The sequence below is a fragment of the Bombina bombina genome, chromosome 5 (assembly GCF_027579735.1).
Source record: "Bombina bombina isolate aBomBom1 chromosome 5, aBomBom1.pri, whole genome shotgun sequence".
Classification (NCBI taxonomy): Eukaryota; Metazoa; Chordata; class Amphibia; order Anura; family Bombinatoridae; genus Bombina; species Bombina bombina.
In genome coordinates this window covers 634,837,364-634,855,452 of record NC_069503.1, presented here as the reverse complement: position 1 = coordinate 634,855,452, position 18,089 = coordinate 634,837,364, and the positions used below count along the sequence as shown (strand labels likewise).

The window sequence follows — 18,089 nt, the reverse complement described above, 5'->3', positions numbered from 1 at the left end:
GAATGGGAGAGGGGTAGAAGAGAGGAGGAGGAGAGAAAAAAACAAACAATAAAAAACACCACTACAATCATATCACAGAGTGCAACAACCATAGACTAGGGTTGTTTTAATATGGTTGGATGCAGCATTTTCCCAAAATAGCAGTATGATAATAACTACATACGTATTAGCATTTGGTAGCTGTAACTGAGATAATGTTAATATTTGGTGCTCTCTAAGTTGGGGAATTTCTTCCTCATCAGTATTGTTAAGAAAATGTAAACTAATGATTTCTAAATGCTCTGTATCTAAGTACAGAGCCTTTGTCCCAAGCCTATGAGAGTAGAGAATATGCAGAGCTGAAACCGCAAATAAAAAGAAGATCAACAACCTGAGCTGGTACAGTGCTAGCACCTGGTGTAACAAAAATTGGGGAATTCTTTCCTCATCAGTTCTGGTTTGATTATCTAGACTAATGTTCACTAGATGCTCTGCCCTCAAGCACAGAGCCCTTGTCCCAATTTTGTGGGAAATGAGTGTTTGCAAGGTTGCAACAAAATTAAACAGCAATCCAATATATAATAAAGCATTAACACATATAACTTTAAACTGAAATGTTTTAACTGCAATTTAACTTTCTTTTGTCTATATTTTAGTATATATTACTTTAGTGTTAGTAAAAATAAGTGTATTGTAAATTTCGAGCAAACTTTACCTGCATACAGATGGCGAGACAAATCAGTGAGACCAGCTTATTTAAAATGCTTAGAAAATTTCACAAGACTGGAGCGAGAGCTTCAGAGATACCCTGGGAACTCCCCTGTTCAGCCCAGGGAACTGCCCTCTCCCTCACATTTTCAGAATGTGTCAGTTTTAGTTTGCAATGCAGCAAATTCAAGATGCAATGTAATTTGTATATATAAACAGAAATATACAAAGTATGATCCTAATTTGTTAAAGTAACACAGAAGTGTAACACTCTCATATCACGCAGTGCTGTTTTGCACTGGGTTTGTCTCTCCTTCATATATAGAAGTGAGAGAAATCTCACAGTGCTGGAGAGTTCCACCCTTTTGCTTTGAATATTCAGCGAGTTCAGCCTCTGTGAATTCTGAACTGCAATTTCTCTCAAAGCTAGTTGAACCTCAGAAAGAAGAGACAGCTATGGGGAGGGAAGGAAGGAGGTAGAGACAGCTATAGGGAAGGAAAGAGGAAGAGACAGCTATAGGGGAGGAAGAGACAGCTATGAGGAGGGAGGAACAAAACATTATGGGGAAGGAGGGAGAGACAGCTATGGGGGGAGGAAGAGACAGCTATGGGGGGAGGGAGAAAGAGACAGCTATGGGGAGGGAGTAAAGTATCGGTAATTGGCATCAGCGAGTACTTTGGTCTTAAAAAAATGGTATTGGTGCATACCTAATTAATACCCAAGCCGATGGTCTATGTAACGGACAGGGTGGGAAAATATTTTCTTTGACAGTTGCTATATAGCCGACACTACGGCCTAAAGGACTTTCCTGCCAAAAGCTACTTGCGAAGAATCAAAGATATCAAAACGATAACATTTTGAAAAAATATGTAAAGAAGACCATGTGGTAGCTTTGAAAATCTGCTCCAAAGATGCATCATTCTTAAAGGCCCACGATGTTGCCACTACTCTTGTCGAGTGAGCTGTAATACGTTTAGGAGGCGACTTACCCGCCACCAAGTAAGTCTTGTGAATCACCTGTTTAAGCCAAGATGCCAACGCTAAATTAGTAGCTCTTAGTACCAGAGTAATGCACAAACTAGAGGTTTTTATAAACTCTTTAGTAGCTTGGAGATAGAACTTCAAAGCTCTGACTACGTCCAGATTATGTAACAATCTTTCTTTAGAGTTAGCAGGGTCTGGAGAAAGAGAAGGAACAACAATTTATTGATTGATGTTATCAGTAGAAACCACTTTAGGAAGAAAATCATATTTGGTACGAATTAGAGCCTTGCCCTTGTGAAAAATCGAAAATGGAGGATCACAAGATAATACTGACAACTCAGAAATTCTTCTAGCAGAAGAGATAGCTAACAAGAAAAGTACCTTCCAAGACAATAGTTTAATGTTAATATTACAATACAAATATCTATGCTGTATCTGTGAGTACCTATACATAGCCTCTGGGCTGTGGGTGTGCTGTGTAAAGTCGCTTACCTTACTCAGCACCCCTCCACTGGCTTACCAAGCATGTCAATCTATGTAAATGCATCTGCAGCAGTATCCAGTAGAGAGCCCATCCAGTGCAGGTATCGAGTACCGCAGAGGATTGCAGTAGGGGGAGGCAAAGGACGAGTCCCTGTGAGGCCTGAGGGTAGTTATGGCTGAAGCTCTGTTAGGGAAATGCTGTGCACATAACAGAGTATTCCTGTGTCCCTGTATCATTCAGCTGATGTGAAGAGTATTTCCTGTCTTTTTTGTAAATGATACTCCCCAGGAACTTTGGATCTTACAGAGGTCTGAGCTCCAGATTTGTAACCATTAGCAAGTAGCTGGAATAACCGCTATTCTCAACCATCTCCTACGAGGCCAAGAACAAAACAGAGAGAGATGAAAGGTGGGAGGGTTTTAAAGCTCTTTTATGGGTTCTTGACCTTTTCCTAGTGGCGGGAAATATATCCCATATGTTATGGAGGACTGTGGACCATCATCATTTTACAAAAGAAATGACTGAGGATCATGGGAAGTGGGAGGCATTTAAAGAATGATCTATCTGAATCACGAAAGAAAAATTTGGGTTTCATGTTCCTTTAATAATTACTGCTGGATAATCAGGGTCAACAGTTTAACAAATATAAGTTAAATGTGGTTCCTTCAGTTTATGCTTATTCTTTTAATTCAGTAACATTTTCATTTGTGATTCTTTAAATCAAAGCTTTATAAATAAGGCGAGAAAAAAAAACATTGCAGAGGGAAAATTGTAGTTATGTATATAAAAACAAAGAGCTAATAATCCAAATTAATTCTAAATTGGCATGTCGCTAAGGAAATCAGATCATAGTAACTATGGGAATCATTTGTATGCAAAGTGTTCTTTTCATAAAAACAAAATTATAATTAACATGGTTCTGCAGCTCTTATTTATAAGAAAATTAAAATGAATGCTTTTTGAAAATACACATATGCCTTTAAATGATCAAAAACGTAATTAACATACATGTTTGAACACTAAAGCATGCATGATCTTGACTCATTGTATGCAATAAAACATGCTAATACATTTATAAAGTTGGGTTAAATGCTAATGATTGTATGGACTAATGTATTTTTTTGGATTAGAAAGTATACTGTACTTTAAAATACTGTCAAACTGATTTTGTTACATAAAAATATGTTTACCTCTATATTGGGGTGTTTAGGTACACTAGTATATATTACTATTATATATTTCCTTTTGAAAGGCTATATAAGAAACCAAAAATACAATGTATATTTCACATGTGATACAAAACTGTTCCCTTGAAAATGAAATATATTATACTTACCTCCAATTTCCACTGGCTGCCTATGCAATAAGGCAAGTGAACGTAAAAGGTAGGTTGATTTTATTAAAAATGATGTTAAGAAAACGTGTTTCTCTTGCAGGAAATTAAAGGTAACAATAAAACTTACAAGTATATTTAGTTTTTAAGGGACCAGTTTTGCCTCCCTTTAAGGCATTTTTTGCTTAAAGGGACATAATACTCATATGCTAAATCACTTGAAACTGAAGCAGTATAACTGTAAAAAGCTGACAGGAAAATATCACCTTATCATCTCTATGTAAAAAAGGAAGATATTTTACCTCACAATCTCCTCAGCTCAGCAGAGTAAGTTCTGTGTAAAAAGTTGTAATTCAGCTGCTGCCCAGCTGCTGGTAAAAAAATAAATAAAAAAGGAAGAAATGTACAGAAGCCAATCAGCATCAACAGTGCTGAGGTCATGAACTCTTTTACTGTGCATGAGATTTGACCTAACTCTCATAAGATTTCATAGTAAACTTCCTTAAACTGAATAGGGAAATAACATGAGAGTGCACGAGGCTCAACCCCTTAGCTGTCCCGGGACAGACATACTGATTTGCTGCTTAGAAGTCCTTTACAATGATATGTGGCTACTGAGGAACTTTTGAGGTAAAATATCTTTCTTTTTTACATAGAGATGTTCAGTTAGCTTTTTACAGCTATGCTGCATCACTTTTAAGTGTTTCAACATTTGGGTATCATGGCCCTTTAAGGGAGAAGATTACATATGCAAATATATATATTTTGCAAGAAGATTTTTTAGTGAACCTCTTTAAATTTAAGGTGTAATAGCACAGAAACACCAATTTATAAAATGCATTGTGAATCTGTTTTATACATTTTTTGAGTATAATGCCCCTTTAATCAATGGTTTTTCAGTGTTTATGGTCATTGAAACAAGAACCCTTTTAAAAGCAATACAGACACAAAATAAATAAGTAAATCAATTGATTTTGAAGATCATGGTCCTATTTTCTATTTCTGCATATAATAAAATAAGTTGTGAAATGTTCTCCATAGGGAAACAATTGGTTTATTACACAGGGGAAAATGTTCAGTTTTACTGGCTTCCTAGGGGAGATTAAACAATATCGCTATACTTCAGCAGGAACATTAAAACAAAATATGCAGTGAAATATTTTCATCTGAACCTATGCCTGGAAATCAAAGTAAGGATAAGCATTTTACATATTCACTGCAGAACATCATACAGAACAGAGACGCATACTGAGTATAACTTGCAGAGTACACAAATGAGATAAATTGCTTTGTTGGCGTACTTGTGATATATATGCTAAATGCAGGTGTAATTACTGAAGTATCACCATCATATTAACTTATTTTCTACTTATGTTCACAATAAAGCCAAACGGACTGGAAGGAAGGACTGTGAAATCAGATAATTTGTTATAGTAATGGACTATGGCAAAAATGAGAGACTGAATGTTTCTGAATAGCTTCATGTTTATTTGTACCTAGCACATACAATGAAGATTCAAATAAAGTCAGTGGGAAAATATTTGTAAACAAACATATTTTATTTACAAAAAAAACAGAATTTATGTTTACCTGATAAATTACTTTCTCCAACGGTGTGTCCGGTCCACGGCGTCATCCTTACTTGTGGGATATTCTCTTCCCCAACAGGAAATGGCAAAGAGCCCAGCAAAGCTGGTCACATGATCCCTCCTAGGCTCCGCCTACCCCAGTCATTCGACCGACGTTAAGGAGGAATATTTGCATAGGAGAAACCATATGTTACCGTGGTGACTGTAGTTAAAGAAAATAAATTATCAGACCTGATTAAAAAAACCAGGGCGGGCCGTGGACCGGACACACCGTTGGAGAAAGTAATTTATCAGGTAAACATAAATTCTGTTTTCTCCAACATAGGTGTGTCCGGTCCACGGCGTCATCCTTACTTGTGGGAACCAATACCAAAGCTTTAGGACACGGATGAAGGGAGGGAGCAAATCAGGTCACCTAAATGGAAGGCACCACGGCTTGCAAAACCTTTCTCCCAAAAATAGCCTCAGAAGAAGCAAAAGTATCAAATTTGTAAAATTTAGAAAAAGTGTGCAGTGAAGACCAAGTCGCTGCCTTACATATCTGATCAACAGAAGCCTCGTTCTTGAAGGCCCATGTGGAAGCCACAGCCCTAGTGGAGTGAGCTGTGATTCTTTCAGGAGGCTGCCGTCCGGCAGTCTCATAAGCCAATCGGATAATGCTTTTAATCCAGAAGGAGAGAGAGGTAGAAGTTGCTTTTTTGACCTCTCCGTTTACCAGAATAAACAACAAACAAAGACAAAGTTTGTCTGAAATCCTTAGTAGCTGCTAAGTAAAATTTGAGAGCACGAACTACATCCAAGTTGTGCAACAAACGTTCCTTCTTTGAAACTGGATTAGGACACAAAGAAGGCACAACTATCTCCTGGTTAATGTTTTAGTTAGAAACAACTTTTGGAAGAAAACCAGGTTTAGTACGCAAAACCACCTTATCTGCATGGAACACCAGATAAGGAGAAGAACACTGCAGAGCAGATAATTCTGAAACTCTTCTAGCAGAAGAAATTGCAACCAAAAACAAAACTTTCCAAGATAATAACTTAATATCAATGGAATGTAAGGGTTCAAACGGAACCCCCTGAAGAACTGAAAGAACTAGGTTGAGACTCCAAGGAGGAGTCAAAATTTTGTAAACAGGCTTGATTCTAACCAGAGCCTGAACAAAGGCTAGAACATCTGGCACAGCTGCCAGCTTTTTGTGAAGTAACACAGACAAGGCAGAAATCTGTCCCATCAAGGAACTTGCAGATAATCCTTTTTCCAATCCTTCTCGAAGGAAGGATAGACTCTTAGGAATCTTAACCTTGTCCCAAGGGAATCCTGCAGATTCACACCAACAGATATACCAAATTATGTGGTAATTTTTCTGGTTACAGGCTTTCAGGCCTGAACAAGAGTATTAATAACAGAATCTGAGAACCCTCGCTTTGATAAGATCAAGCGTTCAATCTCCAAGCGGTCAGCTGGAGTGGGTCGAACGGACCTAGAACAAGAAGGTCTCGTCTCAAAGGTAGCTTCCATGGTGGAGCCGATGACATATTCACCAGATCTGCATACCAAGTCCTGCGTGGCCACGCAGGAGCTATCAAAATCACCGACGCCCTCTCCTGATTGATCCTGGCTACCAGCCTGGGGATGAGAGGAAACGGCGGGAACACATAAGCTAGTTTGAAGGTCCAAGGTGCTACTAGTGCATCCACTAGAGCCGCCTTGGGATCCCTGGATCTGTACCCGTAGTAAGGAACTCTGAAGTTCTGGCGAGAGGCCATCAGATCCATGTCTGGAATGCCCCACGGTTGAGTGACTTGGGCAAAGATTTCCGGATGGAGTTCCCACTCCCCCGGATGCAATGTCTGACGACTCAGAAAATCCGCTTCCCAATTTTCCACTCCTGGGATGTGGATAGCAGACAGGTGGCAGGAGTGAGACTCCGCCCATAGAATGATTTTGGTCACTTCTTCCATCGCTAGGGAACTCCTTGTTCCCCCCTGATGGTTGATGTATGAACTTGGCCCTCGCTAGCTGAGGCCAAGCTTTGAGAGCATTGAATATCGCTCTCAGTTCCAGAATATTTATCGGTAGAAGAGATTCTACCCGAGACCAAAGACCCTGAGCTTTCAGGGATCCCCAGACCGCGCCCCAGCCCATCAGACTGGCGTCGGTCGTGACAATGACCCACTCTGGTCTGCGGAAGGTCATCCCTTGTGACAGGTTGTCCAGGGACAGCCACCAACGGAATGAGTCTCTGGTCCTCTGATTTACTTGTATCTTCGGAGACAAGTCTGAATAGTCCCCATTCCACTGACTGAGCATGAACAGTTGTAATGGTCTTAGATGAATGCGCACAAAAGGAACTATGTCCATTGCCGCTACCATCAAACCTATCACTTCCATGCACTGCGCTATGGAAGGAAGAGGAACGGAAAGTATCCGACAAGAGTCTAGAAGTTTTGTTTTTCTGGCTTCTGTCAGAAAAATCCTCATTTCTAAGGAGTCTATTATAGTTCCCAAGAAGGGAACCCTCGTTGACGGAGATAGAGAACTCTTTTCCACGTTCACTTTCCATCCGTGAGATCTGAGAAAGGCCAGGACAATGTCCGTGTGAGCCTTTGCTTGAGGAAGGGACGACGCTCGAATCAGAATGTCGTCCAAGTAAGGTACTACAGCAATGCCCCTTGGTCTTAGCACCGCCAGAAGGGACCCTAGTACCTATGAGAAAATCCTAGGAGCAGTGGCTAATCCGAAAGAAAACGCCACGAACTGGAAATGCTTGTCCAGGAATGCAAACCTTAGGAACCGATGATGTTCCTTGTGGATAGGAATATGTAGATACGCATCCTTGAAATCCACCTTGGTCATGAATTGACCTTCCTGGATGGAAGGAAGAAGTGTTCGAATGGTTTCCATCTTGAACGATGGAACCTTGAGAAACTTGTTCAAGATCTTGAGATCTAAGATTGGTCTGAACGTTCCCTCTTTTTTGGGAACTATGAACAGATTGGAGTAGAACCCCATCCCTTGTTCTCCTAATGGAACAGGATGAATCACTCCCATTTTTAGCAGGTCTTCTACCCAATGTAAGAATGCCTGTCTTCTTATGTGGTCTGAAGACAACTGAGACCTGTGGAACCTCCCCCTTGGAGGAAGCCCCTTGAACTCCAGAGAATAACCTTGGGAGACTATTTCTAGCGCCCAAGGATCCAGAACATCTCTTGCCCCAGCCTGAGCGAAGAGAGAGAGTCTGCCCCCCACCAGATCCGGTCCCGGATCGGGGGCCCGCATTTCATGCTGTCTTGGTAGCAGTGGCAGGTTTCCTGGCCTGCTTTCCTTTGTTCCAGCCTTGCATAGGTCTCCAGGCTGGATTGGCTTGAGAAGTATTACCTTCCTGCTTAGAGGACGTAGCCCTTGGGGCTGATCCGTTTCTGCGAAAGGGACGAAACTTAGGTTTATTTTTGGTCTTGAAAAGACCTATCCTGAGGAAGGGCGTGGCCCTTGCCCCCAGTGATATCAGAGATAATCTCTTTCAAGTCAGGGCCAAAGAGTGTTTTCCCCTTGAAAGGAATGTCAAGCAATTTGTTCTTGGAAGACGCATCCGCTGCCCAAGATTTTAACCAAAGCGCTCTGCGCCACAATAGCAAACCCAGAATTTTTTCGCCGCTAACCTAGCCAATTGCAAGGTGGCGTCTAGGGTGAAAGAATTAGCCAATTTAAGAGCACGAATTCTGTCCATAATCTCCTCATAAGAAGAAGAATTACTAATAATCGCCTTTCCTAGCTCATCAAACTAGAAACACGCGGCTGCAGTGACAGGGACAATGCATGCAATTGGTTGTAGAAGGGAACCTTGCTGAACAAACATCTTTAGCAGACCTTCTAATTTTTTATCCATAGGATCTTGGAAAGCACAACTATCTTCTATGGGTATAGTGGTGCGCTTGTGTAGAGTAGAAACCGCCCCCTCGACCTTGGGGACTGTCTGCCATCAGTCCTTTCTGGGGTCGACTATAGGAAAACAATTTTATAAATATGGGGGGAGGTACTAAAGGTATACCGGGCCTGTCCCATTCTTTACTAACAATGTACGCCACCCGCTTGGATATAGGAAAAGCTTCGGGGGGCCCCGGGGCCTCTAAGAACTTTTCCATTTTACATAGTGGTTCTGGAATGACCAGATAATCACAATCATCCAAATTGGATAACACCTCCTTAAGCAGAGCGCGGAGATGTTCCAACTTAAATTTAAAAGTAATCACATCAGGTTCAGCTTGTTGAGAAATGTTTCCTGAATCTGAAATTTCTCCCTCAGACAAAACCTCCCTGGCCCCCTCAGACTGGTGTAGGGGCCCTTCAGAAACCATATCATCAGCGTTCTCATGCTCTACAGAATTTTCTAAAACAGAGCAGTCGCGCTTTCGCTGGTAAGTGGGCATATTGGCTAAAATGTTTTTGATAGAATTATCCATTACAGCCGTTAAATGTTGCATAGTAAGGAGTATTGGCGCACTAGATGTACTAGGGGCCTCCTGTATGGGCAAGACTGGTGTAGACGAAGGAGGGGATGATGCAGTACCATGCTTACTCCCCTCACTTGAGGAATCATCTTGGGCATCATTTTTACTAAAATTTTTTATGACATAAAATACATATAGTTAAATGAGAAGGAACCTTGGTTTCCCCACAGTCAGAACACAATCTATCTGGTAGTTCAGACATGTTAAACAGGCATAAACTTGATAACAAAGCACAAAAAACGTTTTAAAATAAAACCGTTACTGTCACTTTAAATTTTAAACTAAACACACTTTATTACTGCAATTGCGAAAAAGTATGAAGGAATTGTTCAAAATTCACCAAAATTTCACCACAGTGTCTTAAAGCCTTAAAAGTATTGCACACCAAATTTGGAAGCTTTAACCCTTAAAATAACGGAACCGGAGCCGTTTTTATATTTAACCCCTTTACAGTCCCTGGAATCTGCTTTGCTGAGACCCAACCAAGCCCAAAGGGGAATACGATACCAAATGATGCCTTCAGAAAGACTTTTCTATGTATCAGAGCTCCACACACATGCAGCTGCATGCCATTGTTCTCAAAAACAAGTGCGCCATACCGGCGCGAAAATGAGGCTCTGACAATGATTAGGGAAAGTCCCTAAAGAATAAGGTGTCTAAAACAGTGCCTGCCGATATAATCTTATCAAAATACCCAGATTAAATGATTCCTCAAGGCTAAATATGTGTTAATAATGAATCGATTTAGCCCAGAAAAAGTCTACAGTCTTAATAAGCCCTTGTGAAGCCCTTATTTACTATCTTAATAAACATGGCTTACCGGATCCCATAGGGAAAATGACAGCTTCCAGCATTACATCGTCTTGTTAGAATGTGTCATACCTCAAGCAGTAAGAGACTGCACACTGTTCCCCCAACTGAAGTTAATTGCTCTCAACAGTCCTGTGTGGAACAGCCATGGATTTTAGTTACGGTGCTAAAATCATTTTCCTCATACAAACAGAAATCTTCATCTCTTTTCTGTTTCTGAGTAAATAGTACATACCAGCACTATTTTAAAATAACAAACTCTTGATTGAATAATAAAAACTACAGTTAAACACTAAAAAACTCTAAGCCATCTCCGTGGAGATGTTGCCTGTACAACGGCAAAGAGAATGACTAGGGTAGGCGGAGCCTAGGAGGGATCATGTGACCAGCTTTGCTGGGCTCTTTGCCATTTCCTGTTGGGGAAGAGAATATCCCACAAGTAAGGATGACGCCGTGGACCGGACACACCTATGTTGGAGAAATATATATAAACTATATCATTGCTAAACCACATGGTAGATATTTATCAAGGGCAAAAAGAAAAAGGATTCATAAAAATGGTGCCATGGAAAAAAAAAAATCAGCAAGCATTTTGTATTTATCCAAAATCTTGCTCTTGTTAAATGAACCACGTGTTAAAATCAATTTAAATATTACAATGTATCAAATAGGAAGATACCTCTTATTTGAACATACTTTGTCAGCACAGTTACTGCTTTATGAACGCTTACTGCATATATACAGAAATGGCACTAATCAAAGAAAATACAAAATACAATAATATCCAGTTACTCATGAAATCCCAGATGATATTAAACCACAGATTTGAAGGGACACTAAACCCAATTTTTTTTATTTCATGATTCAGATAGAGCATGCAATTTTAAGCAACTTTCTAATTTACTCAATCTGCAAGCGCTATCCAGGGTTCTGAACCAAAAATGGGCTAGGTCCTAAATAGGGATGGGCGAATGTTTCTAAACATTCGAATTTTAAAACACATTTTTATACATTTGTTCATTCAAATCGAATTTACCTAACATTCTAACATTCAATTTTCGAATGTTCATTTTCAAATTTTTCGATTACATTCGAAAATATTTGCTCTAATAATAGAATGTTTGGCTTTGCATTATATTATATTCGAAATCTATATAAAACTGGAGGAGGGGTTCTAACCACCTGGAAGCTCGCTCCTTCTCCAATGTCAGCACCAGCAGTTGCACATTCTCTTTTAGGACATGGCCTCTCTATCTCCTTGTGCACAGTGGAGAGGTGCTGCGTAAGGGCAGTAGTGCCCAATCTCCCTCCTTTCCCCCTCTTGATGCTCCTCTCACAATGAATACACTGCACCTGCAGTGCTTCATTTACACTTGAGCCGTCAGGGATAGAAAAATGATCCCATATCCACGACCTGAGTCTGGATTTAACAACTCCAGCGTCATGCCTGCGTTGTGACTCAGCAGGCACGGTGAGAGCCACCGGTGCATCAAAAGAGGGTAAGGTAGGGGCAGATATGGAAATAGCGGTGTGGTCTGAAGTAACTGTAGTACCTGTAACACTTGGAGTTGCTGTGCAGTGGACCCCTGACTCCACAGGCACAGCAACACCAGAGTGCTGGGAATTACCACCACACTCAGGTACCACAATTACTTCTGACCCCATTACATCTGATGTGTCAGCTGACACATCATGCACAGAAGCATCAAGTCCCAAAGTCACCGAATGGTGGATGAGATCCGCCGCCACAGGAGAAGTTCGCGTGGAACTTAAAGTGCCAGTAAACCTTAAAAATAATGTAATATAATTCTGCACATAGTGCAGAATTATATAACATTATATGAGTGCTAGCTTTATAGAACATAATATATCCGGTGAACTTTTATATAAAAAAAAAAAAAAAAGAGGGTTTTCCAGACCCGCCCTCTGTGCAGAATTACATAACATTATTTTTTAGGTTTACTGGCACTTTAACTTCTCCCCGGACTCATCAAACCTGGTACTTGAGTCTTCCCCACTTAAGTCAATATCAAAGGTTGTAAAACCCTTGCCTTGACTTGCTGCAGAATGACTCGCACTAACAGTAGGAGACAACATATCCTGCAGGTCCATATCTGTAAGGAATGAGTGCCCTTCAAATCCTGCAGCCAAAGAAGTACTTGGATCACTAGCGGTATGCGATCCATTTCCTTCTTTAACAGAGGATTAAAAAGCAGCCTCATCACTAACACCCGCAACAACATCAACAGCAGCAGCTGATGCACTCCTCCTATCTTGCCCATCAGGGGAGATACCACCAACAGGAAAATATTTTTTTTTAAAGTTGAACTAACAATAAAAAAAATATTACTCCTCAAAGTTTGCTGCCTGTTTGTTCTACTAAAATTGCTGCTTGCTGTGTTGAAAAAAAAAACAACAAAAAACAAATTCAAACAAAGGAACAGCACAGATTTGACCTAGCTAGTAGACTAATAAATCACTCACCAAGCACCAACCAACCTGTCTAATATTAGTTGATTTTTTTTCCCAGCAAAAATGTTTTTTCTAGAAGATGTTATATTCAAAATAATGCAATCCATTTTGATTTTGAATGTGTATATTCAATCTTTTATTTACATTCGAAATCGAAAGTGACATTCAAAATTGAAATTGACATTCGAAATCGAATATACACATTCGAAATTGAATATACACATTTGAAATCGAATATACACATTCGAAAACGAATATACACATTCAAAAACAAAAGTCACATTCAAAAACAAAGTCACATTCGAAAACGAAAGTCACATTTGAAAACGAAAGTCACATTCAAAAACTGTAAATAACATTCGAAAATAGAACGAATGTTACTTTCGAAATTCGGTTTACAAATTTGAATGTTGATAAGAACGAATAATCTTAAAAATTCTAACATTCAAATTCGAAAATTTACACATTCGCTCATCCCTAGTCCTAAACTTTCATTCCTGCTTTTTCAAATAAAGATACCAAGAGAACAAAGAAAAATTGATAATAGGAGTAAATTAGAAAGTTTCTTAAAATTGCATGTGGTATCTGAATTATGAAAAAAAAAATTGGATTTAGTATCCCTTTAACAACTAGGTAAAGCATTTGAGAAAAGACAAAATCCTGGGATCTACCAACAAATTGGATTATTTTAGCATTACTTAATTATTCTAAAATCTAAATTCTTTAAGGCACCATTGGTAACATTCCTGTTGTCCGAGCAGCAGGGACTACTTAATTCAGTTTAACAAGCTTCTATGCAAAATTAATAATATTAATTAAAAAAAAATTCAAGTGTTTCAAATTTAACATTACTAATATACAATCATTTTTTATAAGAAAAATATCCCTTTTTTTAAATTAAAAAAAATAAAAAAATCTTTTTATCTATAGAGTCTGAAAAAAGACAGTGCAACTACCAATCACAAATCTCATATGAGACCATCACACAAATATTGGTGATGTGGTTTTGGCTTTTATAAAAATAACTTTCCTAAATGGTTTAAATAAACACAAAATCCCTGAAGGGCCCATGTGACCTGGTGCTTTTGGTAAAGAATAGCACTAAAGGGATATTTTAGTGAAATGGAAAATGTATCTAAGGGCATTCCACACTAAATAATAATTTATAAAAACAGAAAAAAATATTTTATTACTTTTTTTTTTTTTTTAAGTCTAAGTAGTTTCTAGTCATTTAGTGCTAAAAGGTACATTAAAGGGACAGCCTACCATAGAATTGTTATTACCCATTCCCCAGTTTTGCATAACCAACACAGTTATATTAATATAATTTTTACCTCTGTGATTACCTTGTATCTAGGAACCTTCTTCCAGCCCCCTGATCACATGACTGTGACTGTTTATTATCTATTGTCTTAAATGTAGCATTGTTTTGTGCTAAATCTTAAATAACCCCCTGTGCCTGAACACAGTGTTATCTATATGGCCCACGTGTACTTTCTGTCTCTTTGTGCTGAAAAGAGATTTAAAAAGCCTGTGATAAGAGGAAGCCCTCAAAGGCTTAGAAATTAGCATATGAGTCTGTCTAGGTTTAGTTTAAACTAAGAATACCAAGAGAAAAAAGCAAATTTGATGATAAAAGTAAATGGGAAAGTTGATTAAAATTAAAAGTCCTATCTGAATAATGAAAGTTTAATTTATACTAGACTGTCCCTTTAAACTATAAATAAATGCTGCATATAATGATTTATCGAAAGTAAAGATTAGACCAAGAATACTATGTTGATATATTTTTTAAATTAGATCAGATGCTTAAAGGATTATGCAGGATTTCTTTTGTGATTTAGATAGGAGTAAACTGGAAACCTTTTTTCGAATGGAATGCTCTATTGTTAAATTTGCGTCGTTCCCATGATATTCTGTGTTGAAGAGATACCTAGGTAGGCATCTTGAGCACTACATGACAGGAAATAGTGCTGTCATCTAGTGCTCTTGCAAATGGATAATATTCTTGCAAAATTGCTGCCATATAGTGCCCAAAAAATGGGCCAGCTCCTAATCATGTCCCTGCTTTTCAACAACAGACACCAATAGAACAAAGACAAAATTGATAATAGAAGTAAATTAGAAAGTTGTTTAAATCCCATGCTCTATCCAAATCATGAAATAAAAAATGGGGTTTTGTAACTCTTTTAGTACTGAATAAATAAGTGTTAAGTTTTATTTTCTACAAAGTACTTATTTTTATAGTAAGTAATGGGTTCCGCCATCTTGAAACCTTTCATTTTCCTTATCTAATCTCTTTTGAGGATCATTATGGACACAAAATGTGAAAACAATGGCTATGAATAATGTTAAAGTAACTATTTAACAGCATTTAAAATGATTTTAACACACCTACATTCCACACAGATTTTAAATGCATGCTTAATTTGTCCCTAATGGTCCCCAGCAGAAGGGATTCAATAAAGGGAAACCAAGGTTTCAACATGGTGGACCCCTTTCTTTATATAAACTCATGGCAATTGGAAAGTCCACAATGCTCGGTTAAATGACAGGATATTGGGTCAAAAATAAAGTATATAGCAAAGTTGTTTTAGTACACAAATTTAAATATTTTGTATTATAATCTTAAAGTATTTAATGTCCTTTTAAACTTAAAAAAATAATCATTTCTTACTTGTAAGAAACCACTGCAATGTTTTACTAGTCCTGGACAAACAAGGTTTATTTCTGCCAATGTTATTTAAATATCATTTTTTCCCCCCATCTTTAACACTGAATAGATTTAACTACTTCCCTCTGGACTAATAACCTTTTCTCCCCAGACTAGTAATCTGCAGTAATATTTTCCTCTCCTGTGCATAGATGTAGAATACCCGCGGATACATTTTACATTTCACTTTAACGTGAGTCTTTGCATTAGTGTTATACGGTTGTTAAAACACCATCATAAAAACAAAAACACTGCTCCTATAGCAATTACTTGGATGGTAATTTTGCTTTCTATCATATTCACTTCATGGTTAAGGACCAGCATAAGATGGCTACAGACCATCTCTCTACAACATTAAGCAGCAAAATAACTGGCGCACTACTCAATTTAATTTTAATGTTGAAAAGCAGTAAGTGCTATTCACTGTGATACATGTAGGCACTGTTAGACTCTCTAGGGATTTCTGAGCTTGCCTATTACCAGTCTAACAATTTCTACTACAGATACCTATTATTAACTTCTTCTTTAAAAGAACAGTAAACATGGAAGAGTATATTATTTGTTTTGGTCAATATAATAGATGTGTTATCCATGTGAGAAGCTGGAGACACAGGGTGATTTAAAATGACAAAAAGTCAGTTACCATACCGTCACTGTAAAGATTTGTATGCTCAAACAAAAAAAAAATTGAATTCAAATGACAGACAGACCAGATGAGTTCATGGAATGCAATGAATATTTGGTATGACAGTCTGTGAGTCTCAAAGAGTTGTCATGAGTTTATCTTGGTAGATCACACTTTGAATCACTCCCATATTCTTCTGGTTCTGATCTTGGATGTATCTTGTATTCCTATTATCTCCACTGGGAATTGGTTTCCAATATGACCTGTCATCGTGGGAAGATGGCCTGTGCCATTTGCACAGTTATTAGTTAGTGGGAAATGGAAATAGTTTAATTAAAATACACTACTATGAATGAATAATAAACAATTGTGATGAAGATGCAAAAGTTAAAGATTATGAACAGCATGAAGGGAGGAATGGATTGTTAAAATGTTAGACAGATGGATTAAATTATCTATAAAATTGTTGTCATCCATTGTTAATAAGAACACATAGAAAGCTAAATTATGAGCGATAGAATTCATATATCAGCTTTTGTTGATGGCAATTAAAGGGAAAGTAAAGTCAAAATTAAACTTTTATGGATTGGATAGAGCTTGGCTTTTTAAACAACTTTCCAGTTTACTTCAATTACCAATTTTGCTTAGTTCTCTTGCTATACTTTGTTAAAGAGTAACCATAGGTGAGCTCAGGAGCGTACACGTGTCTTTAGCCATCTAGCATCAGTGTTTGCAACAATATTTATAGCAATGTTATACATAGTCATAAACACTGCTGCCATATTATGCTACAGACACTCAATGACAGCAGAGTTTGCAACTATATATAACATTGTTTTAAGCATTGTTGCAAACACTTGCCTGATGGCTAAGGACACGTGCACGCTTCTGAGGATACCAGGATAACTAAGCAAAATTGATAACAGAAATGAATTGGAAAGTTGTTTAAAATTGTGTGCTCTATCTGAATCATGAAAGTTTAAATTTGACTTTACTGTGCCTTTTAAATATCTGATGGGTCTTGCACGACCCTTTTGATGAAAACTTTAATCTGTAGTGGTAAACTAGTAATGTCAATATTGACAGCTCAATTTGTCAGCAGAAATATAATTTGACAAAAATACCCTGGATTGTTTTTTCATTTCTAACTCCAGCCTTTTTATTTTTATTTTGCAAACACAAAAGAGAATCTATGTTCCCTGTAAGGCATGCAAGTGCAGACGAGAAAAAAGTGTGTCTGCAGGCCGCTTACATAAAAAATATTATTAACAATTTTATATGTTTCTAGTTTGTTTTTATTTTATTTTATTTTTTACAAAAAAATACAATTTGTAATATTTATAGTGTCATTTGCATCACTGCATGGGAGTTTAATTGCTGTTAACTGCTTGTTTTATTAACACATTCAGGTGCACTTTCTTTCCATATTGTTGTACAATTAATTTTCTTTTTGTGCACACAGCACATTAGCATTAGAGGGATATTTATCATGTTTAGAAACAGAGCTCATTCATAGGGAAGGCTTGTAAAAGGGACATGAAAACCAAACTTTTTCATTCATGATTCAGAAAGAGTTTGTGATTTTAAACAACTTTACAATTTAATTATATCATCTAATTTGCTTCATTCTCTTGCTTTCATTTGTTGAAGGATCAGCAATGCACTACTAGGAGCTAGCGGAACACATCTGGTGAACCAAGAGGCATATATGAACAGCTAGCTCCCAGTAATGCATTGCTGCACCTGAGCCTAGGAGGCCCATTTATCAAGCGCTGAACGGAGCTTAAGGGCCCGTGTTTCTGGCGAGCCTGCAGGCTCACCAGAACAGCAGTTATGAAGCAGCGGTCTCCATAACCCTGTCCGCCTCTGAGCAGGCGGACAG

The 18,089-nt window shown here is 38.1% G+C and overlaps 1 protein-coding gene across 1 annotated transcript in view; it reads right to left on the bottom strand.

Moving 5' to 3' along the window:
- Positions 1-10,809: 10,809 nt before the first annotated feature.
- EPB41L4B (erythrocyte membrane protein band 4.1 like 4B) overlaps positions 10,810-18,089 on the bottom strand; it is a 433,805-nt gene continuing 426,525 nt past the window's right edge. Inside the window, exon 16 of the mRNA XM_053714600.1 lies at positions 10,810-16,491. Coding sequence (XP_053570575.1) covers positions 16,344-16,491 — 148 coding nt within the window. The 3' untranslated portion in view covers positions 10,810-16,343. The remainder of the gene's footprint in view (positions 16,492-18,089) is intronic.